Source organism: Pinus tabuliformis, chromosome 6, assembly GCF_031772625.1.
Source record: "Pinus tabuliformis cultivar Carrire ecotype Pingquan chromosome 6, CPIR1, whole genome shotgun sequence".
Taxonomy (NCBI): Eukaryota; Viridiplantae; Streptophyta; class Pinopsida; order Pinales; family Pinaceae; genus Pinus; species Pinus tabuliformis.
Genome location: NC_142292.1, coordinates 1,482,057,872 through 1,482,079,702, shown reverse-complemented (window position 1 = coordinate 1,482,079,702; position 21,831 = coordinate 1,482,057,872). Strand labels below are relative to the sequence as shown.

General features: G+C 37.9%; 1 protein-coding gene across 1 annotated transcript in view; it reads left to right on the top strand.

Annotated features, from left to right (window-relative positions):
• LOC149264230 (T-box protein) overlaps nt 1–20,890 on the top strand; it is a 177,430-nt gene extending 156,540 nt beyond the window's left edge. Inside the window, exons 6-7 of the mRNA XM_089427807.1 lie at nt 20,505–20,597; nt 20,725–20,890. Of these exons, the coding sequence (XP_089283933.1) occupies nt 20,505–20,597; nt 20,725–20,807 (176 nt within the window). The 3' untranslated portion in view covers nt 20,808–20,890. The remainder of the gene's footprint in view (nt 1–20,504; nt 20,598–20,724) is intronic.
• Nucleotides 20,891–21,831: the final 941 nt, after the last annotated feature.

Sequence of the window (21,831 nt, the reverse complement as noted above, 5' to 3'; positions counted from 1 at the left end):
GGGGGTTAAAATGAGTGGAGGGGGGGTTGATGTATATGGTGTCGGGAAGCGAGACCACGCAACCAAAATCAGGATTTCTCATGTAGTGCCAGCCCTAAAGCTAGTGGCCAGTAAAGGAGCTCCCATAGGACTAGGATACAAGGCTAACCACCAAATTGGGCAGAGGAGATAAGAGTACAAACCTAACGCACTCTTTCTTCCGAATCTCCCCACCAATCCATGCCCAAAAGTGTCCATGATAAGTAAGCAAAATCACTCAATTGCACCAATGAAAAGCCATACCTTTGGGGTTGGGAGGCCCACCTTCAAACATATCATCATAACAGATGGGCGAGGGACCACATGGCTGGCTCAGGTGGCAGAGACAATGGTGATCGAGCTATCTGGTGGATGCAAGGGGTTGCCGGCTAAGGACCATTTAGGAAATTTTTTTCTTCTATGCATACTACCCATAGGTGGTGGATAACAGTCCCTAAGGATGAAACTAAATGGAAAACTTGTTGGAAACAACAATTCTAGGAGATTTAAGGTAGGGCAATTACCTCTCTAGATAACTTGATTTAAGATTAATTAGCAAGTAAGGTTATTATTGAGCAATGTGAATTTCAGAAGATAGACTCACATTAAATCAATATGACACTTGATAAGATAAAAAGTGAGAGACCAATGCATTAACAACAATGCTCAAATATAAATTAAAATACTTGCACAAAGGATATATCAAGTTATGGGATAAGCAACACTGCTAGACAAGGTTAGGACAATGGATCAAGAATTAAAATTCTGAGCAACAGGACTTGAGATGAAACTTGCAAGTAAAGATGCTGCAAATTATGATATTCAAGGGACAAAGTAAAGCTTGCAAGCAATCAATGAGCTCACAATTTCCAATGACAATAATCAATTGAAAGAGAATCTAAGATGAATGCAAGATCTATCTATGTGAGACGCAAGATCTTGGTTTGTTTTAATTATATGCTTAAACTAAGGTGAATACCTTCTCCTCAATTGTCAAAACTTGTCTTAGAACAAAGTTGTTGGAAGAAGTACTGGGGAAGGAGGATAAGGCCTCATTAACGATACCTACCCAGGACTTCTAAAATCCCAAGTGCCTCCGTTCCTACAAGGGACTCAACCACAAAAGAACTGCAAGGTCACCTTTTTTAACCATTGTTTAAGGGTCAAGCTCCTTAAATTGAATGATGGAGAAGGTTGTCCTAGAAATTTTTATCAGCCAAACTTATGCTTGGAGGTAAATTTTAAGGATGCAAGTCTAGATCTAGAATGCAAATGCAAATGCTTCAATGAGATCCAATAAGAACAAGATGCTTCAAGAAAGAAATGCCAATCTAGAAGTAATCAATATTTATGATGATCACTTAGATCACAAGATTATAATTGTCAAAAAGTCTTCTTTCCTTTGCAGCTTTCCAAATCTCATAGACTTGTTCCCATTCCACCTTTGTCGTGTTAGGACCTATTAATGATATACACATCAATGCATAAAGTGTGTTAATTGATAGTCTTGTCCTCCTTATATCTTTGATCATATTTTGCTTAGAGAACCCTCGTTCACATGCGACAATGCTCGCTGGTATGACAAACATTGCTCGCCATAATTTTAGCATATTTGGATACCTAGAGTGCCAATCTTTTGTTTGAGAAAATACTTTCAATGCATCTTTCATTGGGAATCTTTCTTCTTTCAAATAAACCACATCAATAGATTGATATAATTCTCTTTTACAAGCTCTAATATCAAATGTTGGGTACATTTTTACCCTCATTACATGTTTTATGTTGCAAATGTGAAAAAAGCATTTCAAGCCAATGCTTTGCATTATTTTCTCTGACATAAAGATTTGACGGATAATGACAAGGACTAAACAACCTTTCTGCATTAAAAAGATGAAGATCTAGAAATCTTGAATTGAAACTCTCAATCAATGCTTGGACATAATTTCTTGTAAGTTGTATTCAACTCTCAAGGGAGCCATCAATGCAAGCTTCCATTGGTTGTGACAATTGTTCATCATGGATTGGAATATACAACAAATCATGTCTATGGGTATTCCCCTCTTTGTCAACATTTTCAAGGAAACTATCTTTAGAGTCTTTCAAAAATTTAGTAAGATGTACAACACCTTCTGCAAAAGAATCTGGTCTGCAGAGATATCTTTTAAGAGTATTTAAGGCATGGTCAATGGCCATTCCAAGAAATGTAACATCCACATTGTCTTCTTGAAATTTTTTGTTTAGATTATTCGATTCCTTCAAAACATCGGCAAGCATATTTAAACAAAATTGAATTGAAAAAATTCTTGTGTTATGATACCATGAATTCTTTCTTTCTCTCTTCCACAAGCTCAAAATAGCAGGCATTAATGTAATTAGCCTTTCAACCACTTGACCCCTCGAGAGCCATCGAATCCCATGGATTTGAAGAACCTGCAAGGATTCTAATTCCATTATCTCTAATAAAGAAATGAGTTCATTATTTCTCTTTGCCGAATTTCTAACACACGAATATACCTTGTTTGCTATTTTCTCAACATAAACAAACTCTGGTATTTTTTTTGAAGCATCTGATGCTGCAAGTGCTTCACAATGTGAAATGCAATGAGTACCAATAAAATTTGGTAGATCATTCTTTAGCAATGTGACAAATCCATTTTCACACCATAGATGAAGCACCATCATTCGAAACTGCTATTAGTTTCTCATTTTTCAATTGGCTTGTTTCCTTTAAATTAATGATGGTATCATAAATAGTCTTTCCTTTTCCATCAGGGATAGTAGTCATTTTCATAAATTGTGAAATTGGAGGGCCCAAACCTTTTAAGTCTAGATATGTAGAATACACAACAAGGTGTTGTTCCAAACCATTGTCTATACTTTCTCTAACGTTATAGAAAAAAATAGACTTTCTAACATTTTTCTAGTTTGCACCTCTTCAAGGTAATTTGATATAGAGTGAATAAATTCAGTAGCTGCTTTTCTATTTATGTAGGAAGAATACTCCACTCAAGAAGGCATATTAGGCGTCTGCAGATGCATTTGAAGATGAGAATGATCTTCATAAGTAGCAATTGAAATATCCTTTTGTGCAATAAAATATGCTAACTTCATGGTGGTTATGACCCTTTGCTTATTAGTCTCACTTATAGCCACTATGTGTTTTGTAATGGGCTTTGCCAACCTTTCAGTTTCATACAAATTTTCTCTGAGTTGATCTTTGATGAATAATAGATTTTGCATGAGTTGTCTCTACATCATATGGAATGGTATCAAATCCATCTCCAGTACCCCACGGACCTTGAACCTTGTATTTCTCACAAATTTTGCACTTCATATGAGTCTTTCCATCTTCAACATTGGTACTATACACCCAAGGATGTTTTTATCGTTAGCTCTTCTTGAAATTCACGTTTTGAGAAAACCTTCCTCCTCGAACTACTAGATCCACCATCTTATCCTTCTTTTCATGGCCAAGAATTTCTAGATCAACAACAAACTCTCCATCCATATCTTCATTAGCATCATCATTCAAATCAGGTATAAATGGAATATCTTTAACATTAGAAGTCTTTGATGTTTAGAATAACCATAAAATTTGTGTATAGTTGATTGACCCTTTCTGGAAGCATTTCTATTTAAATAATTTACCTACATGCAAAACAATTACAATAAATTAATAATTTAAAAAACTTATTAAAAAACAACTTAACATAGTTAGCTAAGTTATTGAAGAAAATAAATATACATTGGTTAAAATAAATATGCATAATAAACTAAAAGTAAATCTTCAAGATTAAAAAACTTTAACTTATATATTAATTTATTTGATAGTAATAACAAAATTATAATTTAGTTAATTTTTATTAGAAAAATTTGACAATTTGAGATATTTAATGTTTATAAATATTTTATAACAATTTAATTTATATAACTATACTTTTTAACGGGTTTAATCAATCATCAAAAGTAAATTCACTCTTTAAAACAGGTTTAACTTTATGTATATATATATATATACAATCACACTGCGAGCTTACGTGCGAGAAGAAAGCAGTCATTAAAGATTTGAAATCTAAAATCCCAAGGAAGTCACAAACCATTAAAATATTTCTGCAGATTTCACAGTGCAACGATTAGCATTTATGATTGTTAATATTTGGATGTGAATGACGATAGTCCAATTTAAGTTTTTTTTTTCATTTCTACATGTGAAAATTGAGCTGACCTGTTCAATATGTTTTAAAATGAAAAAAAGGCCACGAACCAGGTCAAATTCCAGGCCCGGGGAGACGTTGGATTTGATTATGATTTTAAATAAGTTTCTGTGGATATTCTATTTTGTTTTTTTTTTCCTTCGATCTCTAAAGAAAATAGCTGCTGAAGGGATCATTCAGTGGCTCATAAAGTCAACTTCACAGTTCTCTCTGTGTCTGAATATATTTGTCTGTGTGTAAGAATCATGGACTAAGTCGAGTCAAAAGAGAGGTGCCGCCAAATTCAAGAAGCGAAGAGAATTTTGGTCCTAAAAAAATGGTCATTACATGATGTCAACCCATTAGAGACCTTCAAATATAGAACCAAGCAGCTGAATCACCATCTCAGGTTTCTCTAGGCTTTGGATAATGAGTTCTCATTTTCCATTCTGGGGTTCATATACAGGATTTCCATGTTAAAAGTTTAAAACCAGAGAGAGTTGAGTATTCACCCAAAATTAAATTGTGGGTGGGCTTTATTATTTCCGTGTAACCAAGATTTCCCACGATTCCGAAGCATTACAGGTAGTCAGTCGATATTATACCTGACTGAAGAAACAACAGCAGGACAAAGAAACAGTGGTGGCCCCGACACATCATATGGTGAAATCTCTGGGCACCTCTTAGAACATAACTAGAGATATGAACACAGTCCTGATTCCTCCCCACCTTCGACAACTTAACATATTTAGCCCATGTGTATTATTTATTTCCTTAATCAAGAGCAGTAGTTGAAGAAATGAGAACTTAGTTTAGCTGAGTCGTGATTACGCAGCCAGACAAAGGACACATGAGATATTAGTATATGATCGACTATAGCTCAGGGAATATGCGTTAATTTGGAAGTAAGAAACTTGTGTTGAAGAATCTAGGGCAAATGTAGTTAATGTGATTCTTCTTAGCATGATAACAATTTGTGAGGTATTTTAACTTTTTGCTTATTAGTACAATCTTATCTTGATATCATTAGTGTGTGTATTTCTCACTTCATCAAACAATTACCAAAATACAAGAGACAAGAACACAAGATGTTGACTTTTTGCCAGGGCCAAAACCTCTCCCTCTTGGAGAGGAAAACCTGCACAAAATTCTTCTTATACAGATTCTACTTGACGAATATCAAGACCATGACCCTTGACGTACTAGGCCACTCCAAGACTAAGACACCAATCCTCTTCTTACTGTTGACATCATCATCATTACTGTGTCATCTAGATCATCGTAGCTGCATCATTGAGGCCATCACTACTGCACTCTTCATTGCTTCATCTTTATGGAGAGCTTTACCATGATAATGAGATCATTGTTGTTGTACCATAACTGCTCCTTTACTTATATCCTTGCTACACCCTTACTAAGATCATCTTTATGTCAATGAGGTCTCTATAATGTATGAGAGTTGCACCAAGATATTGATCATGACCTTATCTTCATGATTACCACCTCACTGAGATCATGACTGTGATTAGTATGCCGAGAATGCTTCACTGTGAGGTCACTGAGCTTCTTCTTATTATCATTATGCCAAGACTGTTGAGACATGACCCCTCTTCATTGACACACTAAACCTCTGCCTTTATCTGAGATTCCTGTACCTTGAACTAGGCCGAGACTGCAGAGAAATATGCGAGGAGATTACTGTAGTTGTCACCAAGATTTCAGAGGTATTCTGAGGTTCTATCATCATCCGAAGTTGTAGGTACTTATCCGAGATTTTTGTCTTACTGTGCTATACGAAGTCCTGTACCATACCGCCAAAAACTCCAGAGATGTCTGAGATTTTCTGTCTCTTTTGCGGATACCCCAACTGGGTATATATAGTGGTTATGTCTCCAGTTTGAGCCAGCTTATCCAGGTGAACCAACATGTCATCCTTTAGTTATTTAATATATTTTGCAGGCCGACATGATGTCTTTTCATCGCTTTTTTTGCAGGCTTCTTTGAAGGAGGTGCTTGCCTTGGAGGGCTACTTGACACTAGGTTGACTCATGTTCATTACATAAATGCTCAAGAAGAGCTCTTCAATATAATTTTGACTCTTTGACTTTCCTAGACCTATAGAATGAGCAAGAAACTCATTCATATAATTTATAAAAATAATAATTCTTTTTCTTGACAAGTACAAAGATCAAAATTACATTGACAAATACTGAACCTGGTTACCCTTTTCTTCAACACTCCCTCTTAACTAGGGAGGTATTTACAATGGTACTTGGTTATTCTCAATCTGAAGAATTTCTCATAAGAAGAATCAGATTGGTAATCCCATCTGTATAGCATCATATCAATCAACATTGTCATAGTGCAAGGCCTTGACTAACAACTCCATCTCTCCATGAGACCATGAGCTACAATGCTGGCGAGACCAATGATTTATAGACATCTTCATCATTGTCTCTCAAGGTACATACCCACGTGGGTGTTCACTGAGTATGACCTTCTACGATTATTCTTATCTTGGGTTCCCAACCCTCAAAGAATATCGATCCTCTTGCCTACTCTTATCTTGGATGACCTGCACATCCTTAAAGAGTATTGGATGCCAAATGATTTCCCAATCCTCTCATTCTTTCTTCCCAAGTGAAGACAAGAATGTTGTGTCTATTATGTGTCTACATTTCCATTCATGGCCTTCATCTAGACTTACGGCTGTTAGTCCTGGTCTAGTTCATGACACACGAAATGGAAAAACACAATTGTCACTTCTTTGTAATCAGGGATGATCTAATTCAAACTCCCTTTTGATCAGGGACCTGCCAAAGCTCCCTCTTAGCTAGGGACTCTTTTATATGCCAACAACTTCTTCTTCGTGGGTTCTTCAGCTGCTTGATCAACTTCTCTCCTTGATGTCATGAAATTTAGTTGAGCTTCTTCCTTGTAGGGCAACAACCATCGATAACTTTCCTCCTTAGTTCATAATGTCATTCCTTTCTTCATGGAAAGTGGCCTTCTTCCTATTTGGAACCTTCGTTATATGACTACTTCTTTCTCATCATGCTTCTTCCTTGTAGGGCAACAACCATCGATAACTTTCCTCCTTAGTTCATAATGTCATTACTTTTTTCATGGAAAGTGGCCTTTTTCTTATTTGGAACCTTCGTTATATGACTACTTCTTTCTCATCATGCTTCTTCCATCCCCCACATGAATGCTAGTTGTACTTGTATTTACAACTCTTGTTTTAGTAACCCTTGCATTATCCATATATTATTCAAGAAATCAAATCACACCATACGAGATGGCTCTTCATCATGACATCTTCTTGTAGGTATCAACATCCTGCACACATATTGACACATCTCCCAAAGATATCCATTATCAAGGGTCTTCATCTTTTTCAGACTTTCATCAGAGTCTTCATATCTTTCCAGGAGATTTCCTAGTCAAATCTTCTTGGTCTTTTGGATGTTGATTGCCTTCATCATGGTTGCATATCTCATGATCTCTTCCTTCCTCTCACATTCCATTTGCCGGAGCTTTTAATCAGAGTTTCTTAGTCAACTACTTCATACTTCATATGAGGACATACGATGTTGATTTCATCTAGTGTGAATTATGCCTTCCTGCATTCTTTCAGGGGAGAAGATACATTTTCTCTTGATCATGCTTCTCAAGATAGAAGTAATGATCCATTGTTACTTGCAACCATATGACATGACATTATAATATTAAATACAAGCATACATACCTCATTTTACCTTTAGGTCATCTAGGCTTCTTCCAACAGCTTCCTTGATTGAAGAGATCTTCAATCCCTTGATCTGCTTCATGTCATCACACCATTATCCCATGAATTCCATAAGTTGGAGTTCCTGATGAAACACTTGCTTCCTCTCTAGATTAGTGAACCCTCCGATGAGGATTCCATCAGAGAACCTTGAGAATCTTGCATATCCCCATTTGGCAAATGTTTCTTGATGTATGATGAAGCTTGCTCTGGATGACATCTTTCTTTCCTTTAATGTTCAATGAGACTCCCAAGAGCTATATCCTTCATGTTTGATTGCCATGGATTTTGTCCTTTTTGTCCTTCATGATTCCCATGGTGATGTCACGAGCTCTTGCTTCTAATGCTTTCATGATGCCATGATGCATCTTATTATCATTGCCATATCTTATAACACAAGATATAGGAGCTTATGATAGGATCCTTTTGTGAGGGATACTATCTTACTCATAGGAGAGATTTGATACTCCCTCTTTCCTTGGCCCTTTTCTTTTATCCTTTAATGCTATAGACTGTAACTTGTATTTCTCTATCTAGCATAGAGACCACAAATTGTTGGGTGACGTAACCTTCTTTGTTCATTGATATTTGTTACCTTGCTCATCTTTCCTAGATCTTCGTGAAGTTATTCCTTCATTTTTTGATACCTTTACTATTGTGTAGGTCTAAGTGACCTTCTTTACTTTAATTTCCGAGAGTATATCTAGCATTTCATATATCTCTCTTTATGTCTCCTCTTCTACTATTTAGGTATGAGAGGACTTTTGAGTGATATCATATGAATCCTATGAATCTCTTAATGGATTCAAACAATGCTTGACCTTCATAGATGTTTTCATAGATATCAATGATTCTTCTAGGAGGATTATGACACTCCTCCTTATTCTATGAAAGGACTTTCGATTATCTAACCGATTTATAAATCCCCTTGCAATCATGAAATCATTTAACCAAATCTGATTATAAAATTGAAAGGTACTTGGTGTGTGAAGAGGAGATCTTCACCTTGATGCTTCTTTTGCTTGAGCTGCCCTTTCATCACAACTTCCTTGGAGGCCTTCTAGCACCATGACATCAGTGGTCTTGACATCACCGAGACTGCTTCATGACCTTCCCAATTCATTTTTAAGGTACTTTTGACTTCAACATATTGTTGACATGTTAGTGATACTATGTTTTGATCCGAGCACCATGCTATTGAGATCATAATCATAGACAAAATTCGAGACTGTGACAAGTATATTGGTATGGCACTGCACAGTGATGTCTATGTGCATTGTGTAGAGAGGCAATGTATTGAGAGCCCAAACTTGTCAATGAATAACATAACTAAACTGTGGGTGGCATTGTATAGATAGACTGTCTCATCACCGAAATTGCCTTGATGTAATAACTATATTGAGACAGTGATGTAATCATGGATTGTGAGAGGTATTCCTTGGATTACTTCTGCAATATATATACATGAGACTATCTTTTATGGCATGGAGAAAGTTCAGTGATCAAGAAGTGAGGATCACTGATATACTCCATCAAACTGAGCATGAGTTGAGTGCATGACTGTAATTACTGAAGTTGATACTCCATGACTGTTGTAGACCTACTTGTTGTATACTTGCTCCTTTAATCCTTTCAACCTGCTTTGATGTCCTTGAAGACAGATCCTTGTATGTCTCTTTTGCTGCCCTTCATTTGACTTCAGCACCTTAGCTCTAATACCATGTTGAAGAATCTAGGGCAAATGTAGTTAATGTGATTCTTCTTAGCATGATAACTATTTGATAGGTATTTTGACTTTTTGCTTATTAGCACAATCTTATCTTGATATCATTAGTGTGTGTATTTCTTACTTCATCAAATTGTTACCAAAATACAAGAGTCAAGAACACAAGATGTTGGCTTTCTGCTAGGGCCAAAACCTCTCCCTCTTGGAGAGGAAAACCCGCACAAAATTCTTTTTATAGAGATTCTACTCGACGAATATCAAGGCCATGACCCTTGAACTACTAGGCCACACCAAGACCAAGACACCAATCCTCTTCTTATTGTTGACATCATCATCATCATTACTTTGTCATCTAAATCATCATCATAGCTACATCATTGAGGCCATCACTACTGCACCCTTCATTGCTACAACATTATTGCTGCACCTTATGGAGGGCTTTACCATGATAATGAGATCATCTTTGTTGTACCATAGCTGCTCCTTTACTTATATCCTTGTTGCACCCTTACTGAGATCATCTTTATGTCAACGAGGTCTTTGTAATGTATGAGAGTTGCACCGAGGATCATGACCTTATCTTCATGATTACCACCTCACTGAGATCATGATTGTGATTAGTATGCCGAGAATGCTTCACTATGAGGTCACTGAGCTTCGTCTTATTATCATTATGCCAAGATTGTTGAGACATGACCCTTCTCAACTGACACACTGAACCTATGTCTTTATGCGATATTCTTGTACCCTGAACTAGGCCGAGACTGCAGAGAAATATGCGAGGATATTACTGTAGTTGTCACCGAGATTTCAGAGGTATTCTGAGGTTTTGTCATCATCCGAAGTTGCAGACACTTATTTGAGATTTCTGTCTTACTGTGCTATCTGAAATCTTGTACCATACCTCCATAAACTTCAGAGATGTCCGAGATTTTCTGTCTCTTTTGCGAATACCCCAGTTTGGTATATATAGTAGTTATGTCTCCAGTTTGAGCCGACTTATCCAGGTGAACAGTCATGTCATCCTTTAGTTATTTAATATATTTTTGCAGGGCGACATGATGGCTTTTCATCGCTTTGTTTGCAGGCTTCTTCTTTGAAGGATGGTGCTTGTTGTTAGGGTCCCACCCTAACCCCCTTATTTATGTAGTGGGATCGAGTCATAGTAAAGAGTCAATAAAGCCCATATTATAATTGTAAGTGGTTAACCCGCAATTAATGACGGGACCACAGTTAGTTGCAAATGGGCCATGGTATTAGATAGATGGTAATAATAAAACCCATGGTATTGATTCGTGGTATTGCATGTATGAGTCATATATAAAGGATAGAGACTCCCTGCGAGGAGCATCGTGTCTTATTTCTGTATCGAACTCTGCTCTATTGGAGGTTGCCCCCTCGAAGAGGCCAGTGAACATTGCTTTCTGAATAATAAAATATTTGTTGTTGTCTCTCACTATTCTATGTTCTGGGTATCTTTCTTCGCATATTCTGTATTTGGGTATCTTTTGTAGGTTAAGAGCATAACAATGCATCACATAGCATCAATCATCACTTCCGGGGCTTGCACCCGGTAACCAGGACTTCCCAGGAGGTCACCCATCCCAGAATTCCTCTGGCTCAAGCGCGCTTAACTGTGGAGTTTTTCCCCACAGCTAAGTGGGCTTGATTGTGGGGAAAAACTCCACAGTTAAGCGCGCTTGAGCCAGAGGAGTTCTGGGATGGGTGACCTCCTGGGAAGTCCTAGTTACCGGGTGCAAGCCCCGGAAGTGATGATTGATGCTATGTGATTCGTTCTCCACATTTCACTAGTTTCAATCCCACTTCTTCACCCCTGTGAGCATCACCCGATGCAATGAGTGCTAAGTGAACTATTCAAAAAATCATGAGAAATTAGTCAGTTACGACTACCTCTCATGGAAATGGTCATACGTTTGAATGACTTACTTAACGCAGTTGAATCCCAAAAATGATATCTAATATAATGCACTGCGTAAATCCCCCATACTTAAATTCAAAAAGAGTCAAGGGATCTCTACTTGAATGGTTCATGAGGCACAATACTTGCTAAGGTTTTGCAAATGGGGTAGCAAGCTAAGTGGGCTTGATTGTGGGGAAAAACTCCACAGTTAAGCGCGCTTGAGCCAGAGGAGTTCTGGGATGGGTGACCTCCTGGGAAGTCCTGGTTACCGGGTGCAAGCCCCGGAAGTGATGATTGATGCTATGTGATTCGTTCTCCACATTTCACTAGTTTCAATCCCACTTCTTCACCCCTGTGAGCATCACCCGATGCAATGAGTGCTAAGTGAACTATTCAAAAAATCATGAGAAATTAGTCAGTTACGACTACCTCTCATGGAAATGGTCATACGTTTGAATGACTTACTTAACGCAGTTGAATCCCAAAAATGATATCTAATATAATGCACTGCGTAAATCCCCCATACTTAAGTAGTCTTGATTGTTAGTGGAAGTACACATAATTTCATCCATCAAAAAGTCATGGAAGCAGTGCATTGTTTTGTACGAGCAGTTTCTAACTTCCAAGTCCAAATTGCGGATGGGGGCACAACATTGTTTTACAACCCGGCCGAGTCAACTCCGAAACGGCCGTTTCGAACCGAGCCATTACCAAAATCTCTGACCCGGCCAGCAACCCGGCTCGGTTGACCGAGTCAACTATGACTCGGCCGAGTCATAGTTGACTCGGTCAACCCGGCCGGGTCATGTATTGACTCGGCCGAGTCAATGAAACTACAGCTGGGCAGCGTAAAACATGAAATTTATTCATTTTTTTGTGATTTTATTGATTTTTTTGTGATTTTTGAGACAATATTTCAGGATTATGAGAGTTGAGACATAAGATCTTGATAAATTACACCTCAGATTTGAAAGAAGCTTAAAGTCTGTACATAAAATGTTTGTATTACCACCAATATTATATTGAGGGCAATAAGAACCACTACAATTACATATTGAAATTCAGATCCTCATTATTCCTTAAGGTGATTTGATTACTCGTTTTCTAATTGCCTCCCTTTAAGAAATGAGTGGATACTATCAATGCCTGTGACTCTGTTCACTGCTTGGCTCAGCATGATGACAGTGAAGTGTATTTCTTGCCTATTTGACTCATATTTCAATAGTGAGCACTAGGAAAAGTCTGTTTGAAACTTTTATCTATATGTCACCTCAAGAGATTGGAATTCTTTTATCGTTCAATAAATTTTGGTAAATATCGAAGGAACCATTTCAATTACATGCTGCACTCAAATACTGCCTTGATGCATCTTTCCATGCACTCTGCAACAAATGATATTGATGCAATTTGGATTAGAATTCCAAGGTTCAGGGAGACACTGATAAAGAACTGAAGTTTATCTTTATAGTTTATAGTTCACACCCATTTATTGGAGACCAAGGCCTGATTACACTATCAAGATATTAATGAAGACTAAAAGTATCAGTCCTCTTCCTCTTAACTTCATCAACAATTCATATATACAATTATATTAATTTCCTAATGACTCATCCCCTTCCTGCTTGCTGCTTGCCCAGCACCAGAATAATTGTCCATCCCCATCAATATTTAAAATTATGTTTTTTTATAAAAAAAATAAATATTTAATGTATTTTTTACAACGACCGAGTCATTGAAATCGAGCCGGCCGAGTCATTACCGAGTCGGAGTCGGAGTCGGAGTCGATCCTCGGCCGAGTCGGAGTCCGAGTCCGAGTTGTAAAACATTGGGGCACAATGAAATGTGAAGGCCGCTGTGAAAATGTCAAACTTCAAATGGGGGTTTATCAGTTGAAGACCCACATGTTTGCCATACACATGGGAGGGTGCGACATTGTCCTCGATGCTGAATGGCTTCGCACTCTTGGGCCAATCACAATGGATTTCCATGAGTTATATATGAGTTTTAAGCAAAACAACTCCACACATACCCTCCGTGGACTCCAGGCGGGAGCTCCCTCTATCATTAGCTCGCATAGGATGGAAAAATTGCTAAAAAAGGGCCATCATGGAGTTATAGCAAAATTTAATGCCATCCAGGCAGTCGAAACCAAGTCTCTGCCGATTCATCCTGAGATGCAACAGATTTTAAATAACCATCTGCCGGTCTTTGACAAGCCTCATGAGCTTCCACCCTCGAGAGGGGAACATGATCATAGCATCACCTTGGTTCCAGGGGCCCAACCCCCAAATGTGCGCCCATACAGATATCCGTTCACCCAAAAGAATGAAATAGAAAAAATAATCAAGGAAATTTTGGAAGCAGGTGTCATTCGTCCCAGCATTAGTCCTTATTCATCACTGGTGGTCATGGTGCTCAACAAAGATGGGGAGTGGCGGATGTGTCCAGACTTCAGGGCCCTCAATAAGTTGATAGTCAAAGATAAATTTCCCATCCCGGTGGTTGACGATTTGCTGGATGAACTCAATGGGGCTCAATTCTTCACTAAGCTAGATCTTCGCTCGAGCTACCACCAAATTCGCATGAAGGAAGTCGACAATCCAAAGACTGCTTTCAGAACTCATGAAGGCCATTATGAGTTCCTGGTCATGCCATTTGGTCTTTGTAATGCCCCCTCTACTTTTCAGAGCCTTATGAACCACCTTCTCAAACCATATCTCAGGAAATTTGTCCTTGTCTTCTTCGATGACATCCTCATCTATAGCTGCACTTGGGCCGCACATCTTCAGCATGTAGATCTACTCTTGCAACTGCTCCGCAAGCATAAATTATTTGTCAAGATGTCCAAGTGTTCGTTTGGCATGGAAGAAGTTGAGTATTTGGGCCACATTGTGGGGCGTGAAGGTGTCAAGGTGGACCCCAAAAAGATCCAGGCAATGTAGGATTGGCCTCAACCTACGACCTTGAAGAGCTTGAGAGGATTTTTGGGTCTCACAGGCTATTATCGTAAATTTGTCCGCAATTATGGTCGCATAGCGAAGCCTCTCACTCAACTCCTGAAGAAAAATTCCTTCTTCTGGAATGAGGACGCACAACAGGCATTTACAGCTCTCAAAAATGCCATGTGTTCCACTCCAGTCTTAGCACTACCTGACTTCACCAAATCTTTTGTCATTGAATGTGATGCTTCGGGTACGGGTATTGGGGCGGTCTTAATGCAGGAAGGGCGACCTTTGGCCTTCACAAGCCAACAACTAAGTGGGAAGAATCTGGGCCAATCTACCTATGAGAAGGAAATGATGGCCATTTTACATGCAGTAGAGACCTGGCGACCTTACTTATTGGGGCAACGTTTCCAAATCCGCATAGACCATCACAGTCTTAAATATTTTTTGGAGCAACGCCTATCCTCCCCACAACAAAATAAATGGCTCGCCAAAATGCTGGGATATGATTATGAGATCATTTACAAGAAAGGGCAAGAAAATAGTGTAGCAGATGCATTATCTCGCCAATTTGAGGAGGGAAGTACCCTGCTAGCAATTTCCCTTCCCATTCCAGAATGGATTGAAGAAGCTCGCAGGGAATGGTTTTCACATCCAGGGCTCTCCCAACTCATTTCTCAATTGTAGGTGGATCCAAATTCCACCAAGGGCTACTCGTGGCAGGATGAGATTCTTCGCTACAGGGACAGAGTCGTAATATCACCAACATCCACCCTCAAAAGTCGCATTTTGGCAGAATTGCACTCATCCCCCATTGTAGGACATTCAGGCTTTCAGAAGACGTATGCTCGCACCAGAAGATCATTTTTTTGGACAGGCATGAAAAAGGACATCCTCACTTTTGTAGCAGAATGCGATGTCTGTCAACGCCACAAAGGGGAGACTGTCAAAGCACCAGGCACATTACAACCGTTGCCCATCCCGGCAGCAATATGGACGGAGGTTTCTATGGATTTCATTACAGGTCTTCCAAAGTCAGGAAACAAGTCAGTCATCATGGTGGTTGTGGACAAACTTTCGAAGTATGCTCATTTCTGCGCCCTACCCCACCCGTTTACACCGACTTTGGTCGCTCAATCTTTCATGGATCAGATCTTCAAATTGCATGGCATGCCCACTTCTATTGTGTCCGATCGCGACCCGATCTTCACCAGTAATTTTTGGCAGGAACTCTTCAGGCTACAAGGCACCCAGCTAAAACTCAGTACTTCTTATCATTCACAAACGGATGGTCAAACAGAAGCTGTCAACAAATGTCTGGAAACCTACCTTAGGTGTTTCACTTCAGAAAATCAACATCTTTGGGTACAATGGTTACCTTTGGCTGAATGGTGGTATAACACCAACTATCATGCCACCACCAAAATGACTCCCTATGAAGCAGTATATGGTCAACTCCCTCCTTCCCCTACTTCTTATATCAAAGGGGGCTCAAAGGTACAAGCAGTGGATTAACTCCTACAAAACCGCACAACCATGCTTGCCCATCTTAGAGAGAATCTTCATCAAGCTCAAAACCGCATGAAGCAACAGGTAGACCAGCATCACTTAGAGCGCCAATTTCAAGAAGGGGATCAGGTCTTTTTGAGGCTGCAACCATATAAGCAAACATCACTCAAAGATAAGGGTTGTTAGAAACTATCTCCAAAATTCTACGGACCATATCAAGTACTTCAGCGCATTGGAGAAGTCGCCTACAAGCTGGCTTTGCCGCCTACTACAAAAATCCATCCAGTTTTCCATGTCTCATGCCTCAAGAAAGTGATTGGGAACAATTGCAGAATTCAAACCAGTCTACCTAAATTGGACGAGGAAGGGTCAATCTGGCTCCAACCTGAACAGATCCTAGACACACGAGAAAGGCATCTGCGTGGCCGCATGATTCGGGAAGTTCTCGTCAAGTGGAAAGACACCTTGCCGGAAGATGCAACTTGGGAACCAACCACTATTCTTCAGCAGTTTCCGCAACTTCAGCCTTGAGGACAAGGCTATTCTTAAGGGGGAGGGCATGTTAGGGTCCCACCCTAACCCCCTTATTTATGTAGTGGTATCGAGTCATAGTAAAGAGTCAATAAAGCCCATATTAATAATTGTAAGTGGTTAACCCGCAATTAATGACGGGACCACAGTTAGTTGCAAATGGGCCATGGTATTAGATAGATGGTATTAATAAAACCCATGGTATTGCATGTATGAGTCATATATAAAGGATAGAGACTCCCTGCGAGGAGCATCATGTCTTATTTCTGTATCGAGCTCTGCTCTATTGGAGGTTGCCCCCTCGAAGAGGCCAGTGAACATTGCTTTCTGAATAATAAAATATTTGCTGTTGTCTCTCACTATTCTATGTTCTGGGTATCTTTCTTCGCATATTCTGTATTTGGGTATCTTTTGCAGGTTAAGAGCATAACACTTGTCTTGGAGGGCTGCTTGACACTAGGTTGACTCATGTTCATTACAGAAATGCTCAAGAAGAGCTCTTCAATATAATTTTGACTCTTTGACTTTCCTAGACACATAAAATGAGCAAGAAACACTTTCATATAATTTATAAAAATAATAATTCTTTTTCTTGACAAGTACAAAGATCAAAATTACATTGACAAATACCGAACCTAGTTACCCTTTTCTTCAACAACTTGGAGGTTGGAGCTGATTTCTTGGAAATAAATTACCCCAACAGTTCAAACCTACCTTGTGAAATAAAAAAAATTAAAAGTTTGCAGCAACTCAAACCCACAAGAAAAAAAATCAATGCCTAACCTGGTTTCCTCGGAGCCAATCTTGGGCTGGGCGTAAGTCTGAATGGGCATATGCCTTTAGAGTGCAAGTGTCAGGGAAGTAGACCGCCCAAAGCTCCTTTTTTGCGCCTGTGTAGTTTGACGATGAAGCCACATCACCAACAATATTAACTCGGCTTCACAGTGGCGTTGATTGGCATTCTTATTGGTACAGTTGTACTTCACGACCTTGGAAGTTGGCTCTATTCTTTCTTTGGTGTCCTTTCTATAAAAGGAAGGTGGTGTATAGTCGTGTGCTTTCTGTAAAAGGTAGCGGAAAGCAAGATCAATTCTAATTTCAAAATATCAATAATGATCCGTTATTAAACTTATACCAATTTCGAGTGAGCCACATACTCAACCAATTGATATTCTTAAATGCCAAGAAAGGTAACTTTACCTTACAGTTTGAGTCCAAACCTGCAGTTGCGCAATTTAGTGAGGAGTCAACTTGCAAAAAAACACTGGTAAATGGAAAATAAATGGGCGTAAGAACGTTTTCAAAAAAGTTTTAAACGTCAAAAATACGTTTTCCATCCCTCCAAGCACGTCACGTAAAACGGGCATCCACAAATTTCAACAGTCAAATATGGGCAAAATGCTGGTCAAATTCCATCCCTGACACTACATGAGGGAGTTTCTTGCACATGTTTTTTTTTGGGTTTTATGTTGCATAAATTTAGCCTAGGAAAGTGTGTTCTCACCTTATGGATAAGGTTAACTTTTCGTTTATGCATTGAGGTGTCTTCTTGTGCTATTTCTAGGAGAAATTTATGTTGTCTTTATTAGGGTTTGTTTGGACATAGGAGGATGTATTCTTTGGAGATTCCTTGGCTCCATCTATTTCTAAGTAGGGCCTTGTGCAGTTTTCATCTATGTTTTATTCCTAGGGCGAGGGCACATCCTTTTGAGGTATGTTTAGCATATGCATGAGCAAATTTCGCTCTTTAGATGGAGTTCTTCACTTGGGGATTATTTTGAGCAAGGTTTCGCTTATTTTTTGGGCATCTTTCTCTGCTCTCTCATGTTCTATTCCTAGGATGAGGACATGTCCTTTTGAGCTATATCTATCATATGCATGAGCAAATTTCCCTCTTCAGATGGAGTGTTTCACCTAGAGGTTATTTTGAGCAAGGTTTTACTTATTTTTTTGGCATCTTTCTTTGCTCTCTTATGTCCCCTACTTGGGAATTTTTTATTGGATCTTCCACTAGTTTTATTCATTCTATTCTTGTATTGAATTGCTTCTAAACTCAATCTATAGGCATTGGAGAGGTAGTGAGGGTTCATCATCCATTATTTGCTTGAGTTCCCTAGGCTTTCATTCAGTGAGAGTTAGAGGTCACTCTCATTTTGTTCTTGTGATCCCATCCTTGGATTTGGTGTGAGACTGTGCTTTGGAAGTGGTTTGAACCCTTCGAGTGCTATAAAGTTGTTAAGTCAATGCCTTCAACCTTTGTACTCCTTGCTTTTGAATAAAGGTACCATTTGATTCGAAAGATAAAACTCATTTTTTGATGTATTTGATTGCTTTTACTTGAATCTTCTGAATTGATTGACATTGGGAATCACCCCACTCATTAATTTACTACATCATCACCCGTGGAATTAAAGGCACTATGATCTCAAAGAAAATTTTTGGAGTTTTACTTTGCTGTTTCTGATTCTTTGCATGCGTATTTATACATTTCAAGTGCAGATTTGAGTTGTTTTACAGCATATTTGCATGGAAATAGGGGTTTTATAGCTTATGTAAGTGTAAATCTGCATAATACTTGCCATCTGGAATGGATTTAATGAAGACTTCAGGTCTGAAATTTAATTTACAATGACCTTTTTGGTAGCGAAACTTAAGTTTTTATCATCATATTGCATAGGGATTGCGCTCCACAAGATTAGCGAGCACTAACCCTAACTGTAGAAGGAACGTTTGGAAGTGACAATGTACCTTCCGTAGTTAACTTAGAAACTCTGTTCAGTTTCAAGCTCTTTTCAGTTTAAAGCGTTAACATGCCCTGCACTTCTCCCCATGAAGAGTATCTAGATTATCATAAAAAAAATTAAGTGTTTAGGTCACACTACTGTGCGTTAGATGATTGTTTTCCCTTCCGCCTAGTTTTACTGGTATTGATAATGCATCTGTCAGACAAAACAATGTAGATTATCATAAAGATATGAGTGTTTAGGTAACACTACTGTGCATTAGACGATTGTTTTCCCTTCATCATAGTTTTACTGGTATTAATAATGCATCTGAGACAAAATAATGTAAGTCAGTCAACGAAGATAAACCTGCCACTCTCAATTTACAATTAACTTTCTATTTTCTCCTTATGGTGGTTGTATTGATGCTATTGTACGGGATTCTGGACGTGCCAATTTACCCTTACACTAGAATCTACATATTCTCTGTATCGAGCTGGTTATGCTATGGTTGCTTTGATTATCTACATATAGGTTTAGGGTTTTCGTCTGTTCATTTTAAATAAATGTCATACTGCTTACTTTTCCTAGGATTTGAATGTTTCAGTTGAATTCTTTAAAACCATTTAGAGTTTTGCTTTAGGGATCTATAATTCTGTCCATCTTAATTCATGTGTTCTTAAACTTATCATATTTATGATCATCTCCAAATTGGAACAGTGAATAGAGAAAATTCTGTTGATTTGCCCCTTGGCTATCTAATAGGTGTTGAAATTGTTAGTTCTTTTCTTGGGCAGATTCAATGTTTTGACAAAGATTAAGGCTAGAAAAAGCTGTCTACTTTATTGAAAATGTTATGGATCATATTGATTTTGACAACTAACATCATTGAGTTGCAAAGCTAAAAGTCTGAGAAGTGTTTTAAAATTAGCATTTTTTTTATTAGTTGAATTGACTTCTAAACAGATTCAATGTATTGACAAAGATTAAGGCTAGAAAAAGCTGTCTACTTTATTGAAAATGTTATGGATCATATTGATTTTGACAACTAACATCATTGAGTTGCAAAGCTAAAAGTTTGAGAAGTGTTTTAAATTTGCATTTTTTTTTGTATTAGTTGAATTGATTTCTAAAGATTAAATTGTATGTAGGTGCCTTGGTGGTCCTTGATGCTCAGCCCGGGGGAATAATATATGAAGATCTAGTTGGTCAGTGGGTTCAGGATGTCAGGACTATTTATGAAGGTAATAGGAGTTGCTACAATGTTTTCAATACACTTATGCACCACAAGGGCCCACCGATGCTTTATATTTCAGTTTAGTAGAGTGTTTGAATGGGCATTCTTTTAATTATATACTTGCTTTTTTGCAGATGATTTTGGGGATGTGATATTTGATGTGAACTATTTGAATGTGGCAAACAGTGCATCAGAAAACAAGATCTTTATTTGTTGAACATCTAATTGCGTCGAGGCACATTCTATAGCTCAGTATGAGGGAGATATGTAATTCCTTCCATACTAAATATCAATTTGACACATGTTCCTTTTAAAATAGAAATAAAATATTCTCTAAGTAAAAACAATGTAGACTATAATAAAAAAAACAGAACAACAAACTCACCAAGCACCGTGAGAGTGGGATTATTCATGTTTTATAATGATTTTAATTAAGACTAACCAAGAATATATATAAAACATGAATAATCCCACTCTCACGGTGCTTGGTGAGTTTGTTGTTGCATCAAGAGACGCATTCTATAACACATTATGAAGGTGATGTGTAATTCTTTCCATTATAAACTTTGAATTGACACATGTCCCTTTTAAAATAAAAACAAAATATTCTCTATATAAAAGTGTATGATTCTTATTATTTTTAAAAATATTTCAATACAGGACTTAAATAAACTATAATATATTTCAATCTCAACTTCATATATATGTACAAATGGAGAAAGAAATGATATATATATATATATATATATATATATATATATATATATAGTCCCAAGCGTTAGCTCAAGTGGTCTAGAGCCAGGTGTGAAGTTCTTTGATAATTTTGCAAGTTGTTACTGATCACAGGTTTGACTCTCTTTGATTCCCTTGGGGTGAGGCCTTGTAGTTAGGGCTGACGGTTTACCTAGTTTACCATTCATGAAATGTGGGAAAGTACTTTGGAGTTTCCCATGCTTTCATTCTATATATATAATGTTGAAAATAAATGCTCTAATTTATTAGTTCTTAATATAAAATCAATGTGACATTTAAATCTAATAATTGTAATAATAAAATTCAATGTGAGCCATAAATAAAATATTTCAATGCCCATGCTAAATAAATATTTTAATGTCAACTATGCATATATTATATATATGGTTGAAAAAGATCAAGAATATACTATATAAAACAATTGAAAAGTTTCACCATTTTACATTTTGGTCCAAATTAAGGTATATTTTCAGTCAATTTTGTTTAAA